The sequence below is a fragment of the Gopherus flavomarginatus genome, chromosome 24, assembly GCF_025201925.1.
Source record: "Gopherus flavomarginatus isolate rGopFla2 chromosome 24, rGopFla2.mat.asm, whole genome shotgun sequence".
In the NCBI taxonomy this organism is placed as follows: Eukaryota; Metazoa; Chordata; order Testudines; family Testudinidae; genus Gopherus; species Gopherus flavomarginatus.
Window position 1 is genome coordinate 312,123 of NC_066640.1, and position 21,604 is coordinate 333,726.

The window sequence follows — 21,604 nt, forward strand, 5'->3', positions numbered from 1 at the left end:
CTTAGCCAGTCGGTCCTCAGCCTGTAGGGGTGCATGGGATTCTTCCTTCCTTAGTGCAGGACTCTGCACTTGTCCTTGTTGAACCTCATCAGATTTCTTTTGGCCCAATCCTCCAATTTGTCCAGGTCACTCTGGACCCTATCCCTACCCTCCAGCATATCTACCTCCCCTCCTCAGCTTAGTGTCATCTGCGAATTTGCTGAAGGTGCAACTCATCCCATCATCCAGATCGTTAATAAAGATGTTGAACAAAACCAGCCCAGGACAGACCCCTAGGGCACTTCACTTGATACAGGCTGCCAACTAGACATCAAGATGTTGATCGCTACCCGTTGAGCCCAACAATCTATCCAGCTTTCTATCCACGTTATAGTCCATTCATCCAATCTGTACTACTTTAACTTGCTAGCAAGAATACTGTGGGAGACCGCATCAAAAGCTTTGCTAAAGTCAAGATATATCACATCCACTGCTTTCCCCATACCCACAGAGCCAATTATCTCATCATAGAAGGCAGTCAGGTTGGTCAGGCATGACTTGTCATTGGTGAATCAGTGCTGACTGTTCCTGATCACCTTCTTTTCCTCCAAGTGCTTCAAAATGGATTCCTTGAGGACTTCCTCCATGATTTTGCCTGGGACTGAAGTGAGGCTGTAATTCCCTGGGTTCTCATTCTTCCCTTTTTAAAATATGGGCACTATATTTGCCTTTTTCCAATTGTCCGAGACCTTCCCTGATTGCCACGAATTTTCAAAGATAATGGCTTTGCAATCACATCAGCCAATTCCCTCAGCACCCTTGGATGCATTAGATCTGGACCCATGGACTTGTGTATGTCCAGCTTTTCTAAATAGTCCTTCATCTGTGCTTTCACCACTGATGACTGCTCACCTCCTCCCCATACTGTGCTGCCCAGTGCAGCAGTCTGGGAGCTGACCTTGTCTGTGACCACCTTCTTGTTGCTAACATACAGAACAAGGAGTAATGGACTCAAGTTGCAGTGGGGGAGATTTAGGTTAGTTATTAGGAAAAACTTTTCCTAACAACAGTGGTGAAGCACTGGAATGGGTTACCTTGGGAGGTGGTGGAATCTCTTTCCTTAGAGGTTTTTGAGGTCAGGCTTTATAAAGCCCTGTTTGGGATATTTAGTTGGAATTGGTCCTGCTTTGAGCAGGGGATTGGATTAGAAAACCTCCTGAGGTCCCTTCCAACCCTGACAGTCTATGATTCATACCTGTAGAGACTCTGTGTATTCATACACAGAGTCCATATTGACACCATCAGCTCAGGATTAAACAAAGACTGTGAATGGCTAGCCAACTACAAAAGCAGTTTCTCCTCTCTTGTTATTCACACCTCAACTACTGGAAGAGGGCCTCATTCTCTCTGATTGAACTAACGTCATTAGACTGACTCTTGCCTGCATATTTATACCTGCCTCTGGAAATTTCCATTACATGCGTTTGACAAAGTACATATTCACCCACGAAAGCTTATCCTCCAATACATCTGTTAGTCTGTTACAGGACTCTGTTGCTTTTTACAGATCCAAACTAACATGGCTACCCCTCCGATAGTAGAGTCCATATTGAAGAATTCTGGTTATGTGCATATTCCCACTCTTGGGATAGCTTGGCAAGCAGTATTCAAGAATAGAGGGAGGGAAAGGAAGTCGAAATTAAACAAGGATTAAAGTATCGCTCTGCCATCAGATCTGGCTGCAATTTTAACCCTGTTAAGTATGAAGTGAACCTCAAGTGTCAGCTTTAAATATTTCAACTGTCCTTGCAGAGTGAATTCTAGGCCTGGTTTACACTTAAAAATGAAACTGACCTAGCTACATTGCTCACGGCTATGAAAAATTTCACGTGGAGTGCCGTAGCTAGGTCAACTTCATCCCCAGTGTAGCTGCAACTAGATCAAAAGAATTAGCTACCACCTCTCAGAGGTGGATTAACTACATTGATGGAAAAAGCCCGTCTGTCAATGTAGGAAGCATAGTCATAGCACCACAGCAGTACCACTGTAGCACTTGTAGTACAGACATAGCCTAAAACCAGGAGGAGGGAAGTGACAAAATCTTATAACTCTCCTCTACACACTGTGAGCCATCTAGACTCAGGCTAGAACTGGGCAGAAACAACCTGGCCCTTACCATGCTCAGCATAGGAAATAATTTAGGAGAACCCCTAAAGTCTTTAGTTCTGTCCAGGTAATACAATACAACTCTTTTTGCATTTAAAACATGCAGTGTGGGCTCACCGTTATGAGCATGGGATCCAGGAAAGAACACTGGTAAATTAATATAATTAATATTAAATATAATTAACTTGAAAATCTTAAATTACTTCATGAAGAAATTGAGGTGAAGTCTTCATGAAAAACCACACGAGGATCAGTCATCAAAGCATATATTTCACTAATCCTTCTAGCAGATGTGACTGCTATTATAAAAACTGTCTTTACGGACAGGTGAAATAAAGAACACCTTGAGAGAGGTTCAAACTAAGGGGACATAATACTAAAACAACTTGAGTTTAAATACCATAGAAAAACTGGGTTTTGCACTGGCAGATCCAAACTCAATAAACCCTTCAACTGAGTTGTGTGAGAAAACGGATTTATCATCAATATGCATATGAAAAGCTGTTACCGCTGATCAATTTTAAGCAAGGAGGTAGCTACACCAATAATTTTCAGGTTTAACAAAATATATTGTATAGTATATTCTATAATATACTAATTAGGAGCTGAGACCGGATCAATGCTTTTATCAGACATCCATAAAACAAACTTCTTTCATTTCAAGGTCATAACATTTTCTATTAGATGGTTTCCTAGAATTAAAGACACATTGCACCTCAACAGAACAAGACTTTTCTAAATCAGTTAAAGTACCGCAGACCAAGCCATTAGCAACGACTGGAAGCTGGATGAAAGACTCTCTCGTCCCTTCTGGACAATAGGTCCACTGTCACCAGTAACATCTTATAATTCCCTTTGGACAGGAGAAGTAAGTCGATATACATTGTTGTCTTGGACATACTGGAGCAATTTTGGTTGAGTCCTGTTTTATCTTCTTTACTACCTTTAACATTAGTGGGAAGGGGGAAAACTCAGACAGTACAACTATGGCCCACTAAGGAATGCACCTGTCACTGACTGTGAACCTACTCTTAAATAAGGACACTTGGTATCGAACCTGGTGGCAAAAAGACAAATGTCTAGAAGCCACAAAGGCTGAAAGTGTCGTTAGCCACCAAATCTTTTACTCACCACTTGTGCATCTACGTGGAATCCCTGCTCAGCGAACCTGCAACCTCACTACAAGCTCCCACTACATGTAAGGCAACTGAGTATCATATACCAATCACACAGTTTTACTGCCTCTTTGCAAAGAGGAGAAAAAACAAGCTCCTCTCTGTCTGTTCACTTGATACATGGATGACATATTGTCCATAGCAACTTGGACTACTGAGTTCTACATTTGTGGGAGGTACAACTTGAGTCCTAGAAAGATAGCTCTCAGACCTAACACATTTATATGTAAAACGGATTCCTGGCGACTCTTAAGGCCTCAAATTAGTAAACTGTTGCCCCCCTAACCTAGTTTCATCAGACACTTCCAAAACATTACATTAGGAGGTGCGGGGATGAATAAAAGTACTTTGAGAATATTCTCTGGCCTCGGTCAACCTGTTAAGAGACATTTAAAAAAATTTCAGAACAGTGATTATCTTGAACATGCTATCCACACTCTGGTTAAAGTTTCCTGATACCGAGCGTAGAAGTGACCTCTTTCTGCATATGCATCACATAATATGTTGCTGAGGTCAAAAGACATAGTAAAGTCAAGTAAATCACTTTTTAAGAGGGCTCCAGAAGTATGCCCTGAATACTGAAGCACAACCTCATGAACCCTCTCTGGAATCGAGGATTGCACCAATGCAGATGATACTCTGTGATGGAGACAGAAGAGACTTCTTTTTGTTTATCAGAAGGCCAAGATTCTTGAACAGGCAGTAAGCGAACTGAATATTTCTCAATTCCTCTTTGAATGAAGGTTTTAGGAGCCAATCATTTAATTACAGACAGATGAGCATGCACACACATCATCTCCTCAGATACTCTGCTACCGCAGATATGCATTTTCATAAAATCTCTGGGCACAGTGGAGGAGCTGAATGGCAGGATTCTGTACTGAAAGTGGTCTCAACTGAGGGGGAAATGAAGATATTTTCATTAGAAGGTCTTACAGAGATATGTAAGTAAGCACTTTCAAGATAGCAGTGAACTAATCTAAAGAAGAAAGGGAGGAGATAATTTATGCAAGAATTAGCATTCTAAATTGAAACTCTTGATATATCTCTGTTTAGATTCCTGACATCTAAAAATCACAGACCCTGTCCTTTAGGATTGGAAAACAGGTTTTTACATCTACGCTCCTGGAATTTATTGGAAACTCTTCTATTGCTCCTGCTTGTAATACAGTTTGTATTTCTGTCCCTAGTACCCTCTCATAAAAAGCGTTCCTGAAAAGAGAGGTGAGGTTGTACGGAAGAAGGGATTTGAATTGGGTGGTATAACTTCCTTTACTGTGTCTAAAGGTATGGAAAACTCTCACATCACAGAAATGAGATAGACTGTCTCCAAAAATATAGGTAGAACTCTCTAAGACAGGCTCACAGGTTTCAAGCTTCATGTCAAACCTGTAGTCTGACCATTATGCAATGAAGATGTAACTGAAGAACTCTTTGGCCTCATCTGAGGTGTCACAGGATCTATTCCTGTGTTACTGATGTCGCTGCTACGAGGACTGCTGTCTTTGGGCATAATACGAAGAAGGTGGTGGATAGCACTGCATATAGCATAGGAACGTAAAAGCAAGAAAATGTAGCAGATCCAAAGATCTAGAGGTAGACCATGTCTTTCTTCTTCTAAAACTTTATCAGTTTTAGCCCTGAAGAGATCACTTAAATGAATAAATAAATAAACAAACATCTTAAACATGCACATCTACAGAAAGCTATCAATCTGGAAGCAGTGTCTGAAACACCAAAAGGTAGGTAGGTATGTGTGTGTGTGTTTTGCAACATTATGACCTTTTATAACTGCATTAATTTTTGTTGATGTTCTGGAAGATTTTTGCTGGAAAGTGAAAAGTCTCTCAAAGATTAAATAAATATCTGGAAATCACTGTTTGGTAATTGGCCACTCTCATATTTAAAGAAGCTGAAGAAAAAGTTGGACTCCGTAGAAAGAAATTTTTTCCCTTCACTTTCATACAGAGGGGAGTGTACGTAACCTGACTTAGATCTCTAGACTGCTGCTGCCACAACAAGTGAATTAGGTGGACGGTGAACATGAAAGCAAGAAAACCCTTCATATGGAATCTGCTATAATTTCTTAGCCTTCTTTGAAACTGGATGACATGAGGATGGATTCGATCATTCTGCTATAGCTCGTTGCCAAAGTCCTCTTAGTATTGGCAGAGACAAATCACTCCTTGTAGTGAAAAATAGGTCAGCGGCTTCCAAAGATACTGATGGCTGTTTTAAAACTCTGTCACCACTCTATCCACTAGTTCATGGAACTGAATAACATTCTCAGAGGGAGATAATGCCAAAGCAAAACCCAAATTCTCATCCAGGGAAGAATCACCCTCCAATTCAAGCTCCTGTTGTTGAAATTCAAAAATATATATCCTGTACCTAGGCAGGAAAGTGTTCAGGATCAGACTGTATCAGATCCATATATTCAGGTTTCCTGTCATCCAAAATTATAGAATCCTAGGATTAGAAGGGACTGCCAGGGTCATCTAGTCTAACCTCCTGCAAAGCGACAGTATTTGTTGTGTCTAAACCATCCAAGACAGATGGCTATCCAGCCTCCTTTTGAAAGCCTCCAGTGAAGGAGCTTCCATAACCTCCCTAGACAGTCTGTTCCATTCTCCTATGGTTCCTACAGTTAAGCAGTTTTTCCTGAGATTTAATCTAAATCTGCTATGCTGTAGTCTGAAACCATTGCCTCTTGTCTTGCCCTCTGTGCCAAGAGAGAACAACTTTTGTCCATCTTTTTTATGGCAGTGTTTCAGGTATTTGAAGACTATTGTGGTCAGTTGTTCACTGCGTGTGTTTTCTCTCTGCGAGCTGCACTGGCTCTGGCCAGCTAGTTTGTAAAATAGGCTCCAATCCAACTGCCCAATAAGACCACAGACTCAGTTCTGTAATGAAGGCACTCAGCCAGTCTTATTGTCAACGAAGCACAGTTCTAATGTCCTGGCTCAATGGTTACAGGTACACTAACACATGTATGCTTGTTGCAATGGACTCAGATCAGTGAATGGCAAGACTTTCCATTCACCCCTTGGCTGGACAAAGACACACCCTCTGTGACCCCTCTTTTATACACGATATAAGCAAGTTATGTATTGCCCCTCTGAAGTGGTTAGTTACCACCCTTTACCTTGTACATGTTTGTTTGAACAAAACATCTCTATCCATCACACTGTCATCCTGACTTTATCTTTAGGAGGGGTCAGTATGTCCCTGTTATTTTGGGGGAACATTTATACCAGTTATATACTTGGTATCGGGATGTTCTGGTACTACTCTCTGGGTCTGATTAATTTAATTCAGGCCTCCTACTTAGTCTCTTATACCAGCCTTCCATGTCTCAGGCTTTCACTTTCTGCTACAATTGCTATCCTGTTCACTCAATCTCCACTCTTCCAAACTAAACATACCCTGTTCCTTCGTCATTTGCTCTTATGGCTGCATTCCACCCCTTTGATCATATTTGTCGCTCACCTCTGGATCCTCTCCAGTTTCTCTACATCCTTTCTATACATTGGTGACCAAAACTGGACACAGTACTCCACCTGAGGCCTAAGCAGCGCGAAGTAGAGCGGTACAATCACCTCGCATGGCTTTCATGATATCCCTCTGTTAATGCAACCTAAAATTGCATTTGCCCTTTTTTTTTTTTTTTTTTTTGGCAACAGCACACTGTTGACTCATGTTGGGGTTGTGATCCACCACAACTCCCAGATCCTTCTCAGCAGTCCTGCTGCAAAGCCAGTTATCCCCCATTTTGTATGAATGTATTTGTTTTTTTCTTCCCTAAGTGTAACAGCTTACATTGTTTTTGCTGAATTTCACTGTGTTGTCTATAGTCCAGTTCTCTGATCTATCAAGATGCCTCTAAATTTCGGTCTATCTTCCAAAGTGTTGGCAACCTCCCCCTAACTTTGTCTCATCTGCAAATTTCATCAATATGCTCTCTATTCCTACATTCAGGTAATTAACACCACCAAACCCAGAACAGACCCCTGTGGAACCCCACTTGAGACCTCCCTCCCAACATCACTTCATTAATAGTTACCGATTGTTTGCAGTTATTTAACCAATTATATATTTGTGTAACAGTAATTTTGTTGAGCCTGCATTTTTCCAACTTACTTATCAGAATGTCATGTGGGACTGTCAACAGCCTTGCTGAACTCCAGGTATAATATGTCCACTGCACCGCCCCTATCCACCTCCTTACTCCTCATTTCTGGCCCTATCCCAGAGCCCTCACTCCCTCTCATACCCCAGCCCCAATTCTGTGAGCATTCATGGCCCGCCATATAATTTCCATATCCAGACGTGGCCCTCGGGCCAAAAAGTTTGCCCACCCCTGCTCTAATAGCTTCCCAGGTATCAAAGTCAGGCTGACGGGCTTATAATTCCCCAGCTCCTCTTTTTTCCCCTTTTAAAAGTAAATGTGTAATGATGAAAAGGGGAAGGGAGCTAAAAATCAAATTGCATTAAAAAGGGAGAAGAAAAAACACAGGGCAGTCTGCAAAATATCCTTGACACCTGTATACAAATGCAAGGAGTATCGGGAACAAGTAGGATTAACTGGAACTCATGGTATATGAAAATATGACTTAATTAGCATTATGCAGACTTGGTGGGCCAACTCCCATGATTGGAGAGAGAGAATTTCTTCTGACAGGATGGGTGTGGGGAAAAAAGGAGGAGGTGTTGCACTGTATGTCAAGAACATGTCCACTTGCTCTGAGGTCCAAGAGGAAGTGTGCAACAGACCTACTCAGAGGATGAGGATTAAAAAGGAAAAGAACAGCAGCGATGTTATGGTGGGGGGTCTATTATAATGAGGAAGACGACACAGATGAGTCATTCTACAAGCAGGTAACAAGATTAGCTAACACACATGAGCTAGCATTAATGGGAGATTTTAACTTCCCTGATATCTGTGGGAAGACTATTATAACAAAACATAATATGTCCTGCAAATTCTTAGCACGGGCGAGGAACAATTTTTGGATCTGGTTTTGACCAACAGGGATGAATTGGTCATGAACGTGAAGGTGGTCAAGAATTTAGGAGGAAGTGATCATGATCTGATAGAAATCAAGATCCTATGGAAAGGAGGACATGAGAACCACAAAACAAGGACACTGGACTTCAGAAAGATGGATTTCAACCAGCTCAGAGAAATACTAGGCAAGGTCCCATGTAAAACATCAGTCAGGATGAAAAGATGTAATACTGGAGGCTCAATGACAGTGTCCTTCAAGCACAGTAAGAATAGGTGGGAGTTGGCCAGTATGGCCAAGGCATCCATGATGGCATGTGCCAATCCTGCCAATTGCCTCAATCTGACATAATCTCTGCTTGATACACAGGCTCTCAGAGTACTCATTAGAAAAAGAAAACCATGGCTCAAGGGAAGAAGTTGAACTTCTGAAAACATTTCCAGATCCTTTTCACAGTGCAAATCCAATCCCAGATCCAATAATGAAACAATAGGGAATATAACTAGAGGTCTACTAAAATCACAGAGAAACAAACACCACAATTTTTGCAGGTTGGTCACGGCATAAATAGCAAATTTCACAGATGTGTAACAGTGTGCAGAAGAGAAGAATTTGGTGTGTGTGTGTGTGGGGGGGATTTGATAGCTGATTTAAACAACCTGAAAGGGGGTTCCAAAGAGGATGGATCTGGACTGGTCTCAGTGGTAGCAGATGACAGAACAAGGAGTAATGGTCTCAAGTTGCAGTGGGGGACGTTTAGGTTGGATATTAGGAAAAACTTTTTCACTAGGAGGGTGAAGCAGCACTGAAATGGGTTACCTTGGGAGGTGGTGGAATTTCCATCCTTAGAGGTTTTTAAAGCCCAGCATGACAAAGCCCTGGCTGGGATGATTTAGTTGAGGTTGGTCCTGTTTGCATGCTACTTGGTGCCTTGGGATCCTTAGCCGGATCTGGCTCAGATAGAGGGTTTAAGTATCTCTAAGCTGGATTGGAGGACTTTGCCATCAAAAGCTCAGCTGACTCCGAACAGGAGATTGATGCCAAGGCCGAAGCTTTTACCACCGTTGTCTTCTTGGATCCGTAAGTACTCTGAGTCCATTTGGATCTCCTATCTTTTCCTTCAGATCTCTTCAAAGATTCCGATCCCAGAGGCTTGGCAGACAAGGTCTTTTTGTAGTAGGAGGGCCTGAAGTCTATTTTGCCTCTCCTTATGGGTCCAATGACTGAACATGCTACAAATAGCACAATGTGAAGGAGAATGTCTGTTCCCATGGCATTTAAGGCACCTGACATGTGTCTGACCCCAGGAAAACTGAGGGATGTAATACACATCTTTGAAAACTTCTAAATCTTCAGCTTCGTCATCAATTGCACTACTGTGCTCTCTGGAAATATTTTAAAACTTCTCTAAAACTTACTTTGAAATCCTAACACTAAAACAATGAGCTATAACCATTAACTAGCCTAACAAGGCATAGAAAGGCACTTCGTTTAAAGCTATGGATCCAAGCGATGCAGAGATGACACATTCAGGCCTTGAGTGGGCCTGACTGTTATAAAAAGGCAGTCAGCAGTGAACCAGCTGAGCGGCGAACAGCGGAGGCTAACAGATGGAGTTCGCCTGGCGAGAGCCCACTGAGGCTTTCATCTCGTGGGCTTCTGTGAGTTGTTGCAACAGCTGAAGAAGCTCTTGGAAGAAATTATGGAAGGTGAGTGTTCAGCTGTTGTAACCTGCACAGGTTGTGCCATTTTTATCTTTCTTCCACAGGACAGAAGCAACTTTGACTATACAAAGTGCAAGCTGGTCTCCATATTGGAAGAGAAGGTTCGAGATCTGGAGAAACAAGTATCGACCCAGTGTTGCATATGAGAAAATGAAGATTTCCTGGACAGACGTCAGGATATGCTTCTATGAGCACGACGTTCTTAAGAATCGGTGCAGGCTGCGCAGAGGGGATTGAGGGATGGTGAAGAAATTTGGCAGCATGTGATCTCCAGAAGAAGAAAGAGGAGCATCCATGTACCAGCAATGCAGATACAGAGGAGCAACCTTTTTCATGTTCTCTCCACAAGTACTAATGCGGAGAGTGGACTAGATGATACATCTCAGGGAAGGGAGCAGGAAACTCCACCGATTGGAAGGCATGAGATGCACTGTCCTAGGGATGAGGATTCTACGATCGCCGTTCCCAAGAGAAGGAGGAGAGTGCTGGTGGTTAGGGACTCCCTCTTCAGAGAGACTGAGTCATCTATCTGCCGCCCAGGAGCTATGATTCACGATGTGACGGAGAGACTGCTGAGACTCATCAAGTCCTCGGATCGCTATCCCTTCCTGCTTCTCCGCATGGGCACGAATGATACTGCCAAGAGTGACCTTGAGCAGACCACTGCAGACTATGTGGCTCTGGGAAGAAGGATAAAGGAGTTTGAGGTGCAAATGGTGTTCTCGTCCACCCTCCTTGTGCAGGGAAAAGGCCTGGGTAGAGATTGTCGAATTGTGGAAGTCAACGAATGGCTACGCAGGTGGTGTCGGAGAGAAGACTTTGGATTCTTTGAGTATGGGATGGTGTTCCAAGAAGGAGGAGTGCTAGGCAGAGACAGGCTCCACCTAACGAAGAGAGGGACGAACATCTTCACAAGCAGGCTGGCTAACCTAGTGAGGAGGGCTTTAAACTAGGTTCACCGGGGGAAGGAGATCAAAGCCCTGAGGTAAGTGGGGAAATGGGATACCGGGAGGAAGCACGAGCAGAAGAGTGCAAGAGGGGAGGACTCCTGTCTTAGACTGAGAAAGTGGGACAATCAGCGAGTTATCTTAAGTGCCTATACACAAATGCAAGAGGCCTGGGATACAAGCAGGGAGAACTGAAAGTCCTGGCACAGTCAAGGAACTATGATGTTATTGGAATAACAGAGACTTGGTGGGATAACTCATATGACTGGAGTACTGTCATGGATGGATATAAACTGTTCAGGAAGGACAGGCATGGAAGAAAAGGTAGGGGAGTTGCACTGTATGTAATAGAGCAGTATGACTGCTCAGAGCTCTGGTATAAAACTGCAGAAAAACCTGAGAGTCTCTGGATTAAGTTTAGAAGTGTGAGCAACAAGGGTGATGTCGTGGTGGGAGTCAGCAACAGACCACCAGACCAGGGGGATGAGGTGAACAAGGCTTTCTTTTGGCAACTAGTAGAAGTTACTAGATCACAGGCCCTGGTTCTCATGGGAGACTTTAATCACCCTGATATCTGCTGGGAGGACAATACAGCAGTGCACAGACAATCCAGGAAGTTTTTGGAAAGTGTAGGAGACAATTTCCTGGTGCAAGTGTTCGAGGAACCAACTAGGGGCAGAGCTCTTCTAGACCTGCTGCTCACAAACTGGGAAGAATTAGTAGGGGAAGCAAAAGTGGATGGGAACCTGGGAGGCAGTGACCATGAGATGGTCGAGTTCAGGATCCTGACACAAGAAAGAAAGAAGAGCAGCAGAATACAAACCCCGGACATCAGAAAAGCAGACTTTGACTCCCACAGGGAACTCATGGGCAGGATCTCCTGGGAAAATAACATGAGGGGGAAAGGAGTTCAGGAGAGCTGGCTGTATTTTAAAGAATCCTTATTGAGGTTACAGGAAAAAAAACCCAATGTGTAGAAAGAATAGTAAATATGGCAGGCAACCAGCTTGGCTTAACAGTGAAATCCTTGCTGATATAAACGCAAAAAATCTACTTACAAGAAGTGGAAGACTGGACAAATGACCAGGGAGGAGTATAAAAATATTGCTCAGGCATGCAGGAGTGAAATCAGGAAGGCCAAATCACACTTGGAGTTGCAGCTAGCAAGAGATGTTAAGAGTAACAAGAAGGGTTTCTTCAGGTATGTTGGCAACAAGAAGAAAGTCAAGGATAGTGTAGGTCCCTTACTGAATGAGGGAGGCAACCTAGTGACAGAGGATGTGGAAAAAGTGAAGGTACTCAATTATTTTTTTTGCCTCTGTTTTCACAAACAAGGTCAGCTCCCAGACCGCTGCACTGGGCAGCACAGTATGGGGAAAAGGTGACCAGCCCTCTGTGGAGAAAGAAGTTGCTGGAGACTATTTAGAAAAACTGGACGAGCACAAGTCCATGGGGCCGGATGCGCTGCATCCGAGGGTGCTAAAGGAGTTGGCGGATGTGACTGCAGAGCCATTGGCCATTATCTTTGAAAACTCCTGGAGATTGGGGGAGGTCCTGGATGACTGGAAAAAGGCTAATGTAGTGCCCATCTTTAAAAAAGGGAAGGAAGAGGATCCGGGGAACTACAGGCCAGTCAGCCTCACATCAGTCCCTGGAAAAATTATGGAGCAGGTCCTCAAGGAATCAATTCTGAAGCACTTAGAGGAGAGGAAAGTGATCAGGAACAGTCAGCATGGATTCATCAAGGGCAAGTCATGCCTGACTAACCTAATTGCCTTCTACGAAAAGATAACTGGGTCTGTGGATGAGGGGAAAGCAGTGCATGTGTTATTCCTTGACTTTAGTAAAGCTTTTGATACGGTCTCCCACAGTATTCTTACCAGCAAGTTAAAGTAGTATGGGCTGGATGAATGGACTATAAGGTGGACAGAAAACTAGCTAGATCGTCAGGCTCAACGGGTAGTGATCAACTGCCTCTAGTTGGCAGTCGATTTCAAGCAGAGTGCCCTAAGGGTCAGTCCTGGGGCCGGTTTTGTTTAATATCGTCATTAATGATCTGGAGGATGGCATGGACTGCACTCTCAGCAAGTTTGCAGATGACACTAAACTGGGAGGAGTGGTAGATACGCCGGAGGGTAGCGATAGGATACAGAGGGACATAGACAAATTAGAGGATTGGGCCGAAAGAAAACTGATGAGGTTCAACAAGGACAAATGCAGAGTCCTGCATTTCGGACGGAAGAATCCCAGGCACTGCTACAGACTAGGGACCAAATGCCTAGAAAGCAGTTCTGAAGAAAAGGACCTAGGGGTTACAGTGGACGAGAAGCTGGATATGAGTCAACAGTGTGCCCTTGTTGCCAAGAAGGCTAATGGCATTTTGGGCTGTATAAGTAGGGGCATTGCCAGCAGATCGAGGGACATGATCATTCCCCACTATACGACATTGGTGAGGCCTCATCTGGAGTACTGTGTCCAGTTTTGGGCCCCACACTACAAGGATGTGGAAAAATTGGAAAGAGTCCAGTGGAGGGCAACAAAAATGATTAGGGGGCTGGAGCACATAACTTATAAGGAGAGGCTGAGGGAACTGGGATTGTTTAGTTTGCAGAAGAGAAGAATGAGGGGGGATTTGATAGCTGCCTTCAACTACCTGAAAGGGGGTTCCAAAGAGGATGGATCTAGACTGTACTCAGTGGTCCCTGATGACAGAACAAGGAGTAATGGTCTCAAGTTGCAGTGGGGGAGGTTTAAGTTGGATATTAGGAAAATCTTTTTCACTAGGAGGGTGGTGAAGCACTGGAATGGGTTACCTAGGGAGGTGGTGGAATCTCCTTCCTTAGAGGTTTTTAATGTCAGGCTTGACCTGGCTGGGATGATTTAGTTGGGAATTGGTTTTGCTTTGAGCAGGGGGTTGGACTAGATGACCTCCAGAGGTCCCTTCCAACCCTGATATTCTATGATTCATCTGGAAGGAACAGAGGTGGCAGCTGGCACTATGCCACCTTTTAGAGCCATGCCCTGGGAACATGTTGGAACATTGAAGGGAGAGGAAGGAGGAACACATGAGCACACTAAGAGGTGCTGCTACCAGAAGATTCTACCATCCAACTTGTACCCATGGTCACATCCTAAGAGTGGGAATGTGCAGAGGACACAAAAAACAAGAGCCTGAGCACTCACATCTGCACCTGTAGTCCCCAGACTTCCCTCCTCCTCTGAATTCTTCCATGATTTCTATTCATATGCCTCCAAACTCCTGCCGTGACCCTCATGCCCCCTCATCATCTGCATGTCTCCTCCATAAACAACTTTTTGTGGTTACTATGGTTTAACTGCAGTAGATCTGTTGTCCTCTGGGTCCTGTATCCATTGTCAAGTCCCTTCCCCTGACTCCTTCCGTGCCCTTCACCTCTCTCCATCCCCTACTTCTCCCGCATCCCCGTAGTTCCACAGTATTCTTCCCAGCAAGTTAAAAAAGTATGGATTGGATGACTGGACTATATGGTGGATAGAAAGCTGGCTAGATCGTCGGCTCAAAGGATAGTGATCAACAGCTGGCAGCCAGTATTAAGCTGAGTGCCCAAGGGGTCTGTCCTGGGGCCAGTTTTGTTCAACATCTTCATTAATGATCTTGGATGATGGGATGGATTGCACCCTCAGCAAGTTCACAGATGACTCTAAGCTGGGGGGGAAGGTAGATATGCTGGAGGGTAGGAATAGGATCCAGAATGACCTAGACAAATTGGAGGACTGGACCAAAAAAAATCTGATGAGGTTCAACAAGGACAAGTGCAGAGTCCTGCACTTAGGATGGAAGAATTCCATGCACTGCAACAGGCTGGGGACAACCTGGCTAAGCGGCAGTTCTACAAAAAAGCACCTGGGAATTACAGTGGATGAGAAGCTGGATATAAGTCAACACTGTGCCCTTGTTGCCAAGACGGCTAATGGCATATTGGGCTCCATTAGTAGGACTATTGCCAGCAGTTCAAGAGAAGTGATTATTCAGCACTGGGGTGAGGCCACTTCTGGGGTACTGCATCCAGTTTTGGGTCCCTCACTACAGAAAGGATGTGGACAAATTGGAGAGAGTCCAGTGGAGGGCAACAAAAGTAATTAGAGGGCTGGGGCACATGACTTACGAGGAGAGGTTGAGGGAACTGGGCTCATTTAGTCTGCAGAAGAGAAGAGTGAGGGGGGATTTGATAGCAGCCTTTAACTACCTGAAGCGGTGTTCCACAGAGGATTGAGCTCAGCTGTTCTCAATGGTGGCAGATCATAGAACAAGGAGCAATGGTCTCAAGTTGCAGTGGGGGAGGTCGAGGTTGGATATTAGGAAAAACTCTCTCACTTGGAGGGTGGTGAAGCGCTGGAATGGGTTCTCTAGGGAGGTGGTGGAATCTTCATCCTCAAAAACTTCTAAGGCCTAGCTTGACAAAGCCTTGGCTGGGATGATTTAGTTGGGGTTGGTCCTGCTTTGAGCAGGGGGTTGGACTAGATGACCTCCTGAGGTCTCTTCCAACCTTAATCTTCTATGACTCTGAGCAACATTCTACATTCAAACATTTAATAAATGTGTTTAAGCATTTAAAATATAAGCATCTATAAAAACACTTTAAATGTGTATGGGACAGGAAACTGGAGTGGAGAGAAAAGCTGAGGCATTGGTTTAGGTAGTAGGGCTGATGAAGGAAGCTGTACAGTAAAGAATCTTATTTCTCAGGCTCTCTAGTTGTGTCCCTAACAAATCCATAGCCAGGCTTTTATTCAAGCTCTCTCTGCGCCCTTTTCCCTCTTCCCCAGCTTCCCACTACCCTGATAAATTTGGCCAGCAGAAGATGCAGTCAGACTGACCTTGTAAGGTCCACTGGACTCAGGATCCTCTGGTGAGCTGCACAACAGTTGCCACAGGCAGCAGTGCCTCTTTGATAGAGAAGCTTTGCTTCTCATGTGACATTTACATTAAAGCCTCCTACCCCTCTTGCTCCCTAACTTGCACAAAGGGCAAAGAAAGGGAGACATCCGCAGGCAAAGCAGTACGAGAAGTATATTGTCCAACTCTGAGAAGGTGGCCCTCTCCCTATCAGGCTGGCAAATCTATAGTTCATACAGGAGACCCAGCCGAGTAAACCTCACTAAATCAAGTCACATTTAGGCTTCTGTCAGCAAACTTTATCAGATCAGTGGGATGCAGCTGGTGGTGTGTTGGGGTTGCAGCAGACACCAATGGAGAGGACCCTCTTAAGAGAGAGACCCTCCCCATTCTATGTTAGGAACAGAGACATCTGGACAGTGAATCCAACCAAGCAGCTATTAAGGACAGAAGTCATCTGTGAGAAATGCACTGTTCTATTAGCATCTCTGAGGGGGGAAAAAAATCCATTGATTATGCCAAAGGGTACCTTCTTAATTAAGAATGCTTAGATTCAGTAAACCTTCTGTACAATACTTGATTGATGTATGAGGAGATATTTAAAATAAATTAGTGACTACTATCACTGATACAATTGTATTTCTAATGAATGCAATACAAATCGGTGCTATTTAGAGAATATTTGTTTAAACAAGTATTCTATAACTAGCACCAATTTGTATTGCACTCATTAGAAATATGAGCGGAGGGATAGCTCAGGTTTGAGCTCAGGTTTGAGCAATGGCCTGCTGAACCCAGGATTTGGGAGTTCAATCCTTCAGGGGGCCATTTAGGGATCTAGGGCAAAAATCTATCTGGGGATGGGTCCTGCTTTGAGCAGGAGGTTGAACTTGATGACCTCCTGAGGTTCCTTCCAACCCTGATATTCTAAATATTCTAAAACAACATTCAAATGAGAATTTACAGAACTGCAACTGATCATCCAAATCACTGTCACACTCACCTGGTCTTCAGCATCAGAAGCTTTCTGTGTTGTGTTACTTAATGATTCTGATGTGGCTGCCACTGCAGAGTCTGGTGGGATGTTTACACCATTGGTCCCACTGCTGGGAACTGTAATGAGAAATGTTATATGCTGAAGATTTAGAGGGCCATCCAAAAGGATATTCAGCTTTTCAAAATAATATAGAAAATTGCAGTTGGTAAATTTCCAATTCACTAGATCCCCTAAGAAGCTTTAGAAGTCAGTAGCATTAAGAGTCCAACATCATTCATCTCCTATATTCCCAGAAGGCTAAAAAAAATCGATTTGGAACCATTAAAAATGTGTTTATAAAATGTTTAGTGTGAACATTTAGTGTACAATACTAAAATGTTTAGTGTGAACATTCTACATATTTAAATTCAACCTGTACTCTCTTAGCATTTTATAAAATCAGTTTCATAATGTATGTATACTTCAAGTCTTATAAAATGAGGAAACTGCTTTACTAAGGCCTCAAATCATGCAATTACATGACTCAATTACTTAATGTGTTTTACTCATAAAGTTAATTATATTTTACACCAACAGACTCCAGAGACAAACATACTACTCAGATTCTGGAGACAGACAATGCATCACAGTTCACCCAGATGCATTTATTAAACAAACACTGCGTATCTCATTGTGTGTTGTTTCTTATGTGACAGTTGTATTTCACCTTAATGACTTCTAGGTTCCTTTGAAACTGATCGTATGTCTACATCTACAATTTTGCAGCGCTGGTTGTTACAGCTGTATTAGTACAGCTGTATAGGACCAGCGCTGCAGAGTGGCCACACTTACAGCAACCAGCGCTGCAAGTGGTGTTAGATGTGGCCACACTGCAGCGCCATTGGGGGGTTTGCAGGGGGGTTCGGGGAACGCGAGAGCAAACCGGGGAAGGAGACCAGCTTTGCCGCGGTTTGCTCTCGCGTTCCCCGAACCCCCCTGCAAACCGCAGGGAAGGAGACCTGCTTGCTCGGGGGTTCGGGGAACGCGAGAGCAAACCAGGGAAGGAGACCAGCTTCGCCGCGGTTTGCTCTCGCATTCCCCGAACCATCCAGCAAACTGCAGGGAAGGAGACCTGCTTGCTCGGGGGTTCGGGGAACGCGAGAGCAAACCGGGGAAGGAGACCAGCTTCGCCGCGGTTTGCTCTCGCGTTCCCCGAACCACCCTGCAAACCGCAGGGAAGGAGACCTGCTTGCTCGGGGAACGCGAGAGCAAACCGGGGAAGGAGACCAGCTTGATTACCAGAGGCTTCCTCAGGTATGCTGGGATACCTGCTTATTCCACGGAGGTCAAGAAAAGCGCTGGTAAGTGTCTACACTTGATTACCAGCGCTGGATCACCAGCGCTGGATCCTCTACACCCGAGACAAAACGGGAGTACCGCCAGCGCTGCAAACAGGGAGTTGCAGCGCTGGTGATGCCCTGCAGATGTGTACACCTCCTAAGTTGCAGCGCTGTAACCCCCTCACCAGCGTTGCAACTTTGTGATGTAGACAAGCCCTGAGTGACATTTGGAAGACATTAAAGAAAAAGGTCACTTTGAGGAGAAACAAAATTAACCTCAGAGTTACAGGTCTGTTGCCATTTTGGTTCTCTTTCCCAACATCACTATGCATACATGATCAAAATGCCTGGAATATTATAGAGCAATAGAGGAATGTGATTTACCCATTTGTGAAAAAGCCTTAGGCTGAGGTGCTTGTAAAACTGCAGGGCGTAGTACACTTCGTTGCTGTTCCTTAGGTTTCTGGCTTGGGAGACCTAAACATGAAAGCAAACTTTTCCAGGACCCTCAAGTACATCAGCTGCAAAAATCAACATCTACTCAATCTTCTCCTTCAGTGTTTCTGAGAATATGCAAGATTGAAGTGGCACAAAGTTCAAATTATATCATACTTGTCCCCTGGAAAATACATTTTCTTGCCCCCTCAAATTAATTCAGAAAGGGTAAGATTACTGTTTTGTTCTTAGTCTTTAAACAGTTCCTTAATGCATTCTGCATTTTCCCACTAAAATCTACATTAAAAGAATATTAAGACAGAATAAAAGCCAGAAAATTCAATTAACACTGACGTGCAGAGAACATGCATTCCCAGCTGTATTTATGAAAGCCATGCCCAGCTCCACACACTAGGTCTTATCCTTCCCTTTAAATTCTCTTACAGGTTGTGGAGGGTGAAACACTTTTCACGGCCTGTAAACTGAAACTTACTGAAAACACTAATCTAGCATATTGTTCCATTTAATCCTGACCAGCTCTTGAGGCCAAACTGATCTTTTTGGAATTCTATAAAACAACACAATATGCTACAGTTCTTCCATTCACATCTGGACTTTACAAAAGTCTATTAGGAAACTCCTACCTCACTCCTGCCAACTGGATCAACTCCAGAAGTCTATGGAAATCACTGATCAGTTAGGGAAGTGGTCCCCAATGCAGTGCCTGCAAGCGCCATTGCGCCTGCCTAGTGCCCAGCAGGGGAGAGAAGCCGTGGCCCAGCACCTGCCAGGGACAGAGAACTCCAGGGCTGCAGGTGCCAGTGTTCTCTGTGCCTGGCAGGCGTGGGGGTTCAGCTTCTCTCCGGCTTCTCCGGGGTTGCAGGCTGCAGGCACCGGTGTTCTCGATCCCCAGCAGGTGTGGGGCCACGGCTTAAGCCGGAGAAAAACCACTGCCCTGCGCCTGCCTGACACAGAGAACTCCGGGGTTGTGGGCGCCAGTGTTCTCTTTCCCCGACAGGCGCGGGGCCCATCTAGTGCCCAGCATGGGAGAGAAGGTGGGGACCGGGGCCTGCTGGGGACAGAGAACTCCAGGGCTGCAGGCACAGGGCGCTGGCATTCTCTGTCCCTGGCAGGCGCAAGGCCACGGCTTCTCTCTGGCTTCTCCGGGGCTGCAGGCGCCGGTGTTCTTGGTCCCCGGCAGGCTTACGCTGGAGAGAAGCCGCAGCCCAGTGCCTGACAGGGACCGAGAACTCCAGCACCTGCAGCCCCGGAGAAGCCGTAGCCCTACGCCTGCCAGGGACAGAGAACGCCAGCGCCTGCAGCCCCAGAGTCCTCTGTCAATGGCAGGCGCAGGGCCGAGGCTTCTCTCCAGGGCTGCAGGCACCGGTGTTCTCTGTCCCCGGCAGGTGCCGGGCTACGGCTTCGAAGCCAGAGAGAAGCCGCGGCCCCACCCCTACCGGGGACAGAGACCTCTGGGTCTGCAGGCTTCATTCTATGTTAAAGTAAGAATAATAAATGTTGAACTGCTGGTCCAAATATATTTTAGTTTTTTAAAATAAATAAGATGAAAACTGTTTATGATATTTATTTTGTAAAAACTCAATTTTTCTTACAGGTAGATAAACAGCAAATTCACATGGTAAGATGAAAGAGTAACTGCCGAATAATTTAATTAATACCTTTTACATGTAAAATTACCCTTTTTATCTTATGGGTTCATATGTTATGTGATATTAAAGATTATTTTTTTGTATTATTTAATGTACAAATACAAAATAAGTCTTGAAAAATTGTTGGTGCCCGCCACATTCTTCTGAAAACATGAATGTGCTACTGGCCACAAAAAGGTTGGGGACCACTGAGTTAAGGTTTCTCCTAAGAAGTAAAAAAAGGAACACTTGGTCCATTAAAATGTTATGAAAAAATTGTCACCTTTAACATTAATATTTTACTTGCACTGAAAGAGTCGTTTTTCAAAAAGTTTCCAAATAGATGTCTTGAATTTGGATGGCTAAGGAGACTGCTAGATATACTGACTACCTCCATCTTTGTACACATGCTCTAATTTTGATTTGTATAAACTGGCTTTTGAGCACTAGAAGAGAGCAAAACAAAACATGAGAAAGCAATAAACTTTGGTAATATTTTACAAACTCCCATTTGTACTGAGAATGAAACAGTTTAAGTTACAAATCATGGCTTCCACTAACACAAAGCAACAATTTTACTTCCTTAAACTCCCATGGTAATTGTAACAGCACTGCTCCCTCTGTCACATACTTACATATACAAAGCAATTTTCTTAACCCCAGTGTTCACGCAATAGAAGACCATTTTTTAAACAGGAACTAGAATCCTTCCAATTTGGAGATTAGTTTGAAGAAACCTCTGAATAAAACGAGATCTTCATTTAATGTGCTTTTCCTCTGCCTCAGAAAATATTAAACCTACCTGCGCTGGGTGCCTGGCCATGGATAAGTGTTGGTGGTTTCAGACGGAATCCACTGCTCTTTTCCTCTAGAAGTACAATACAAAATATAAGAACGTAGGTTCTCAGAGGCATGTAGCAAAAACAGGGGATCGAGCAGAATGCAAAGAATTAAGCACTTTCACAGCAGACACAAGCCACAAAGAGCTCACACTTTTCCCAATGTAATGCCCATCAGCAGCAGAAGTGCCTAATATAAAAAGAAGGGAGGGAATAAAGCTCAGTGGTCTGAGCACTGGCCTGCTAAAACCCAGGGTTGTGAGTTCAATCATTGAGAGGAGTTGTCATAAACAGATAGCTAAGGGTTAACGTCTCTTTCACCTGGAAAGAAGTATCTGAAACACCTGACCAGAGGACCAATCAGGAAACAGGATTTTTTTTCAAATCTGGGTCGAGGGTTTTTTGTGTGTGAGTCCTTTGTTCTTTGGTCTTCTGCCTGTACTCTCTCGGCTATGAGGAGTGAATTTTTCTATTTCCTGTTTTCTAATCTTC

The 21,604-nt window shown here is 44.1% G+C and overlaps 1 protein-coding gene across 4 annotated transcripts in view; it reads right to left on the reverse strand.

Annotated features, from left to right (window-relative positions):
- RANBP3 (RAN binding protein 3) overlaps positions 1-21,604 on the reverse strand; it is a 232,275-nt gene that overhangs the window by 84,153 nt on the left and 126,518 nt on the right. For all 4 annotated transcript variants that reach the window (XM_050933753.1, XM_050933755.1, XM_050933752.1 and 1 more), the window contains 3 exons: positions 21,076-21,141; positions 18,574-18,666; positions 16,877-16,986 (listed from right to left, as the gene is read on the reverse strand). In XM_050933753.1, coding sequence (XP_050789710.1) covers positions 16,877-16,986; positions 18,574-18,666; positions 21,076-21,141 — 269 coding nt within the window. The remainder of the gene's footprint in view (positions 1-16,876; positions 16,987-18,573; positions 18,667-21,075; positions 21,142-21,604) is intronic.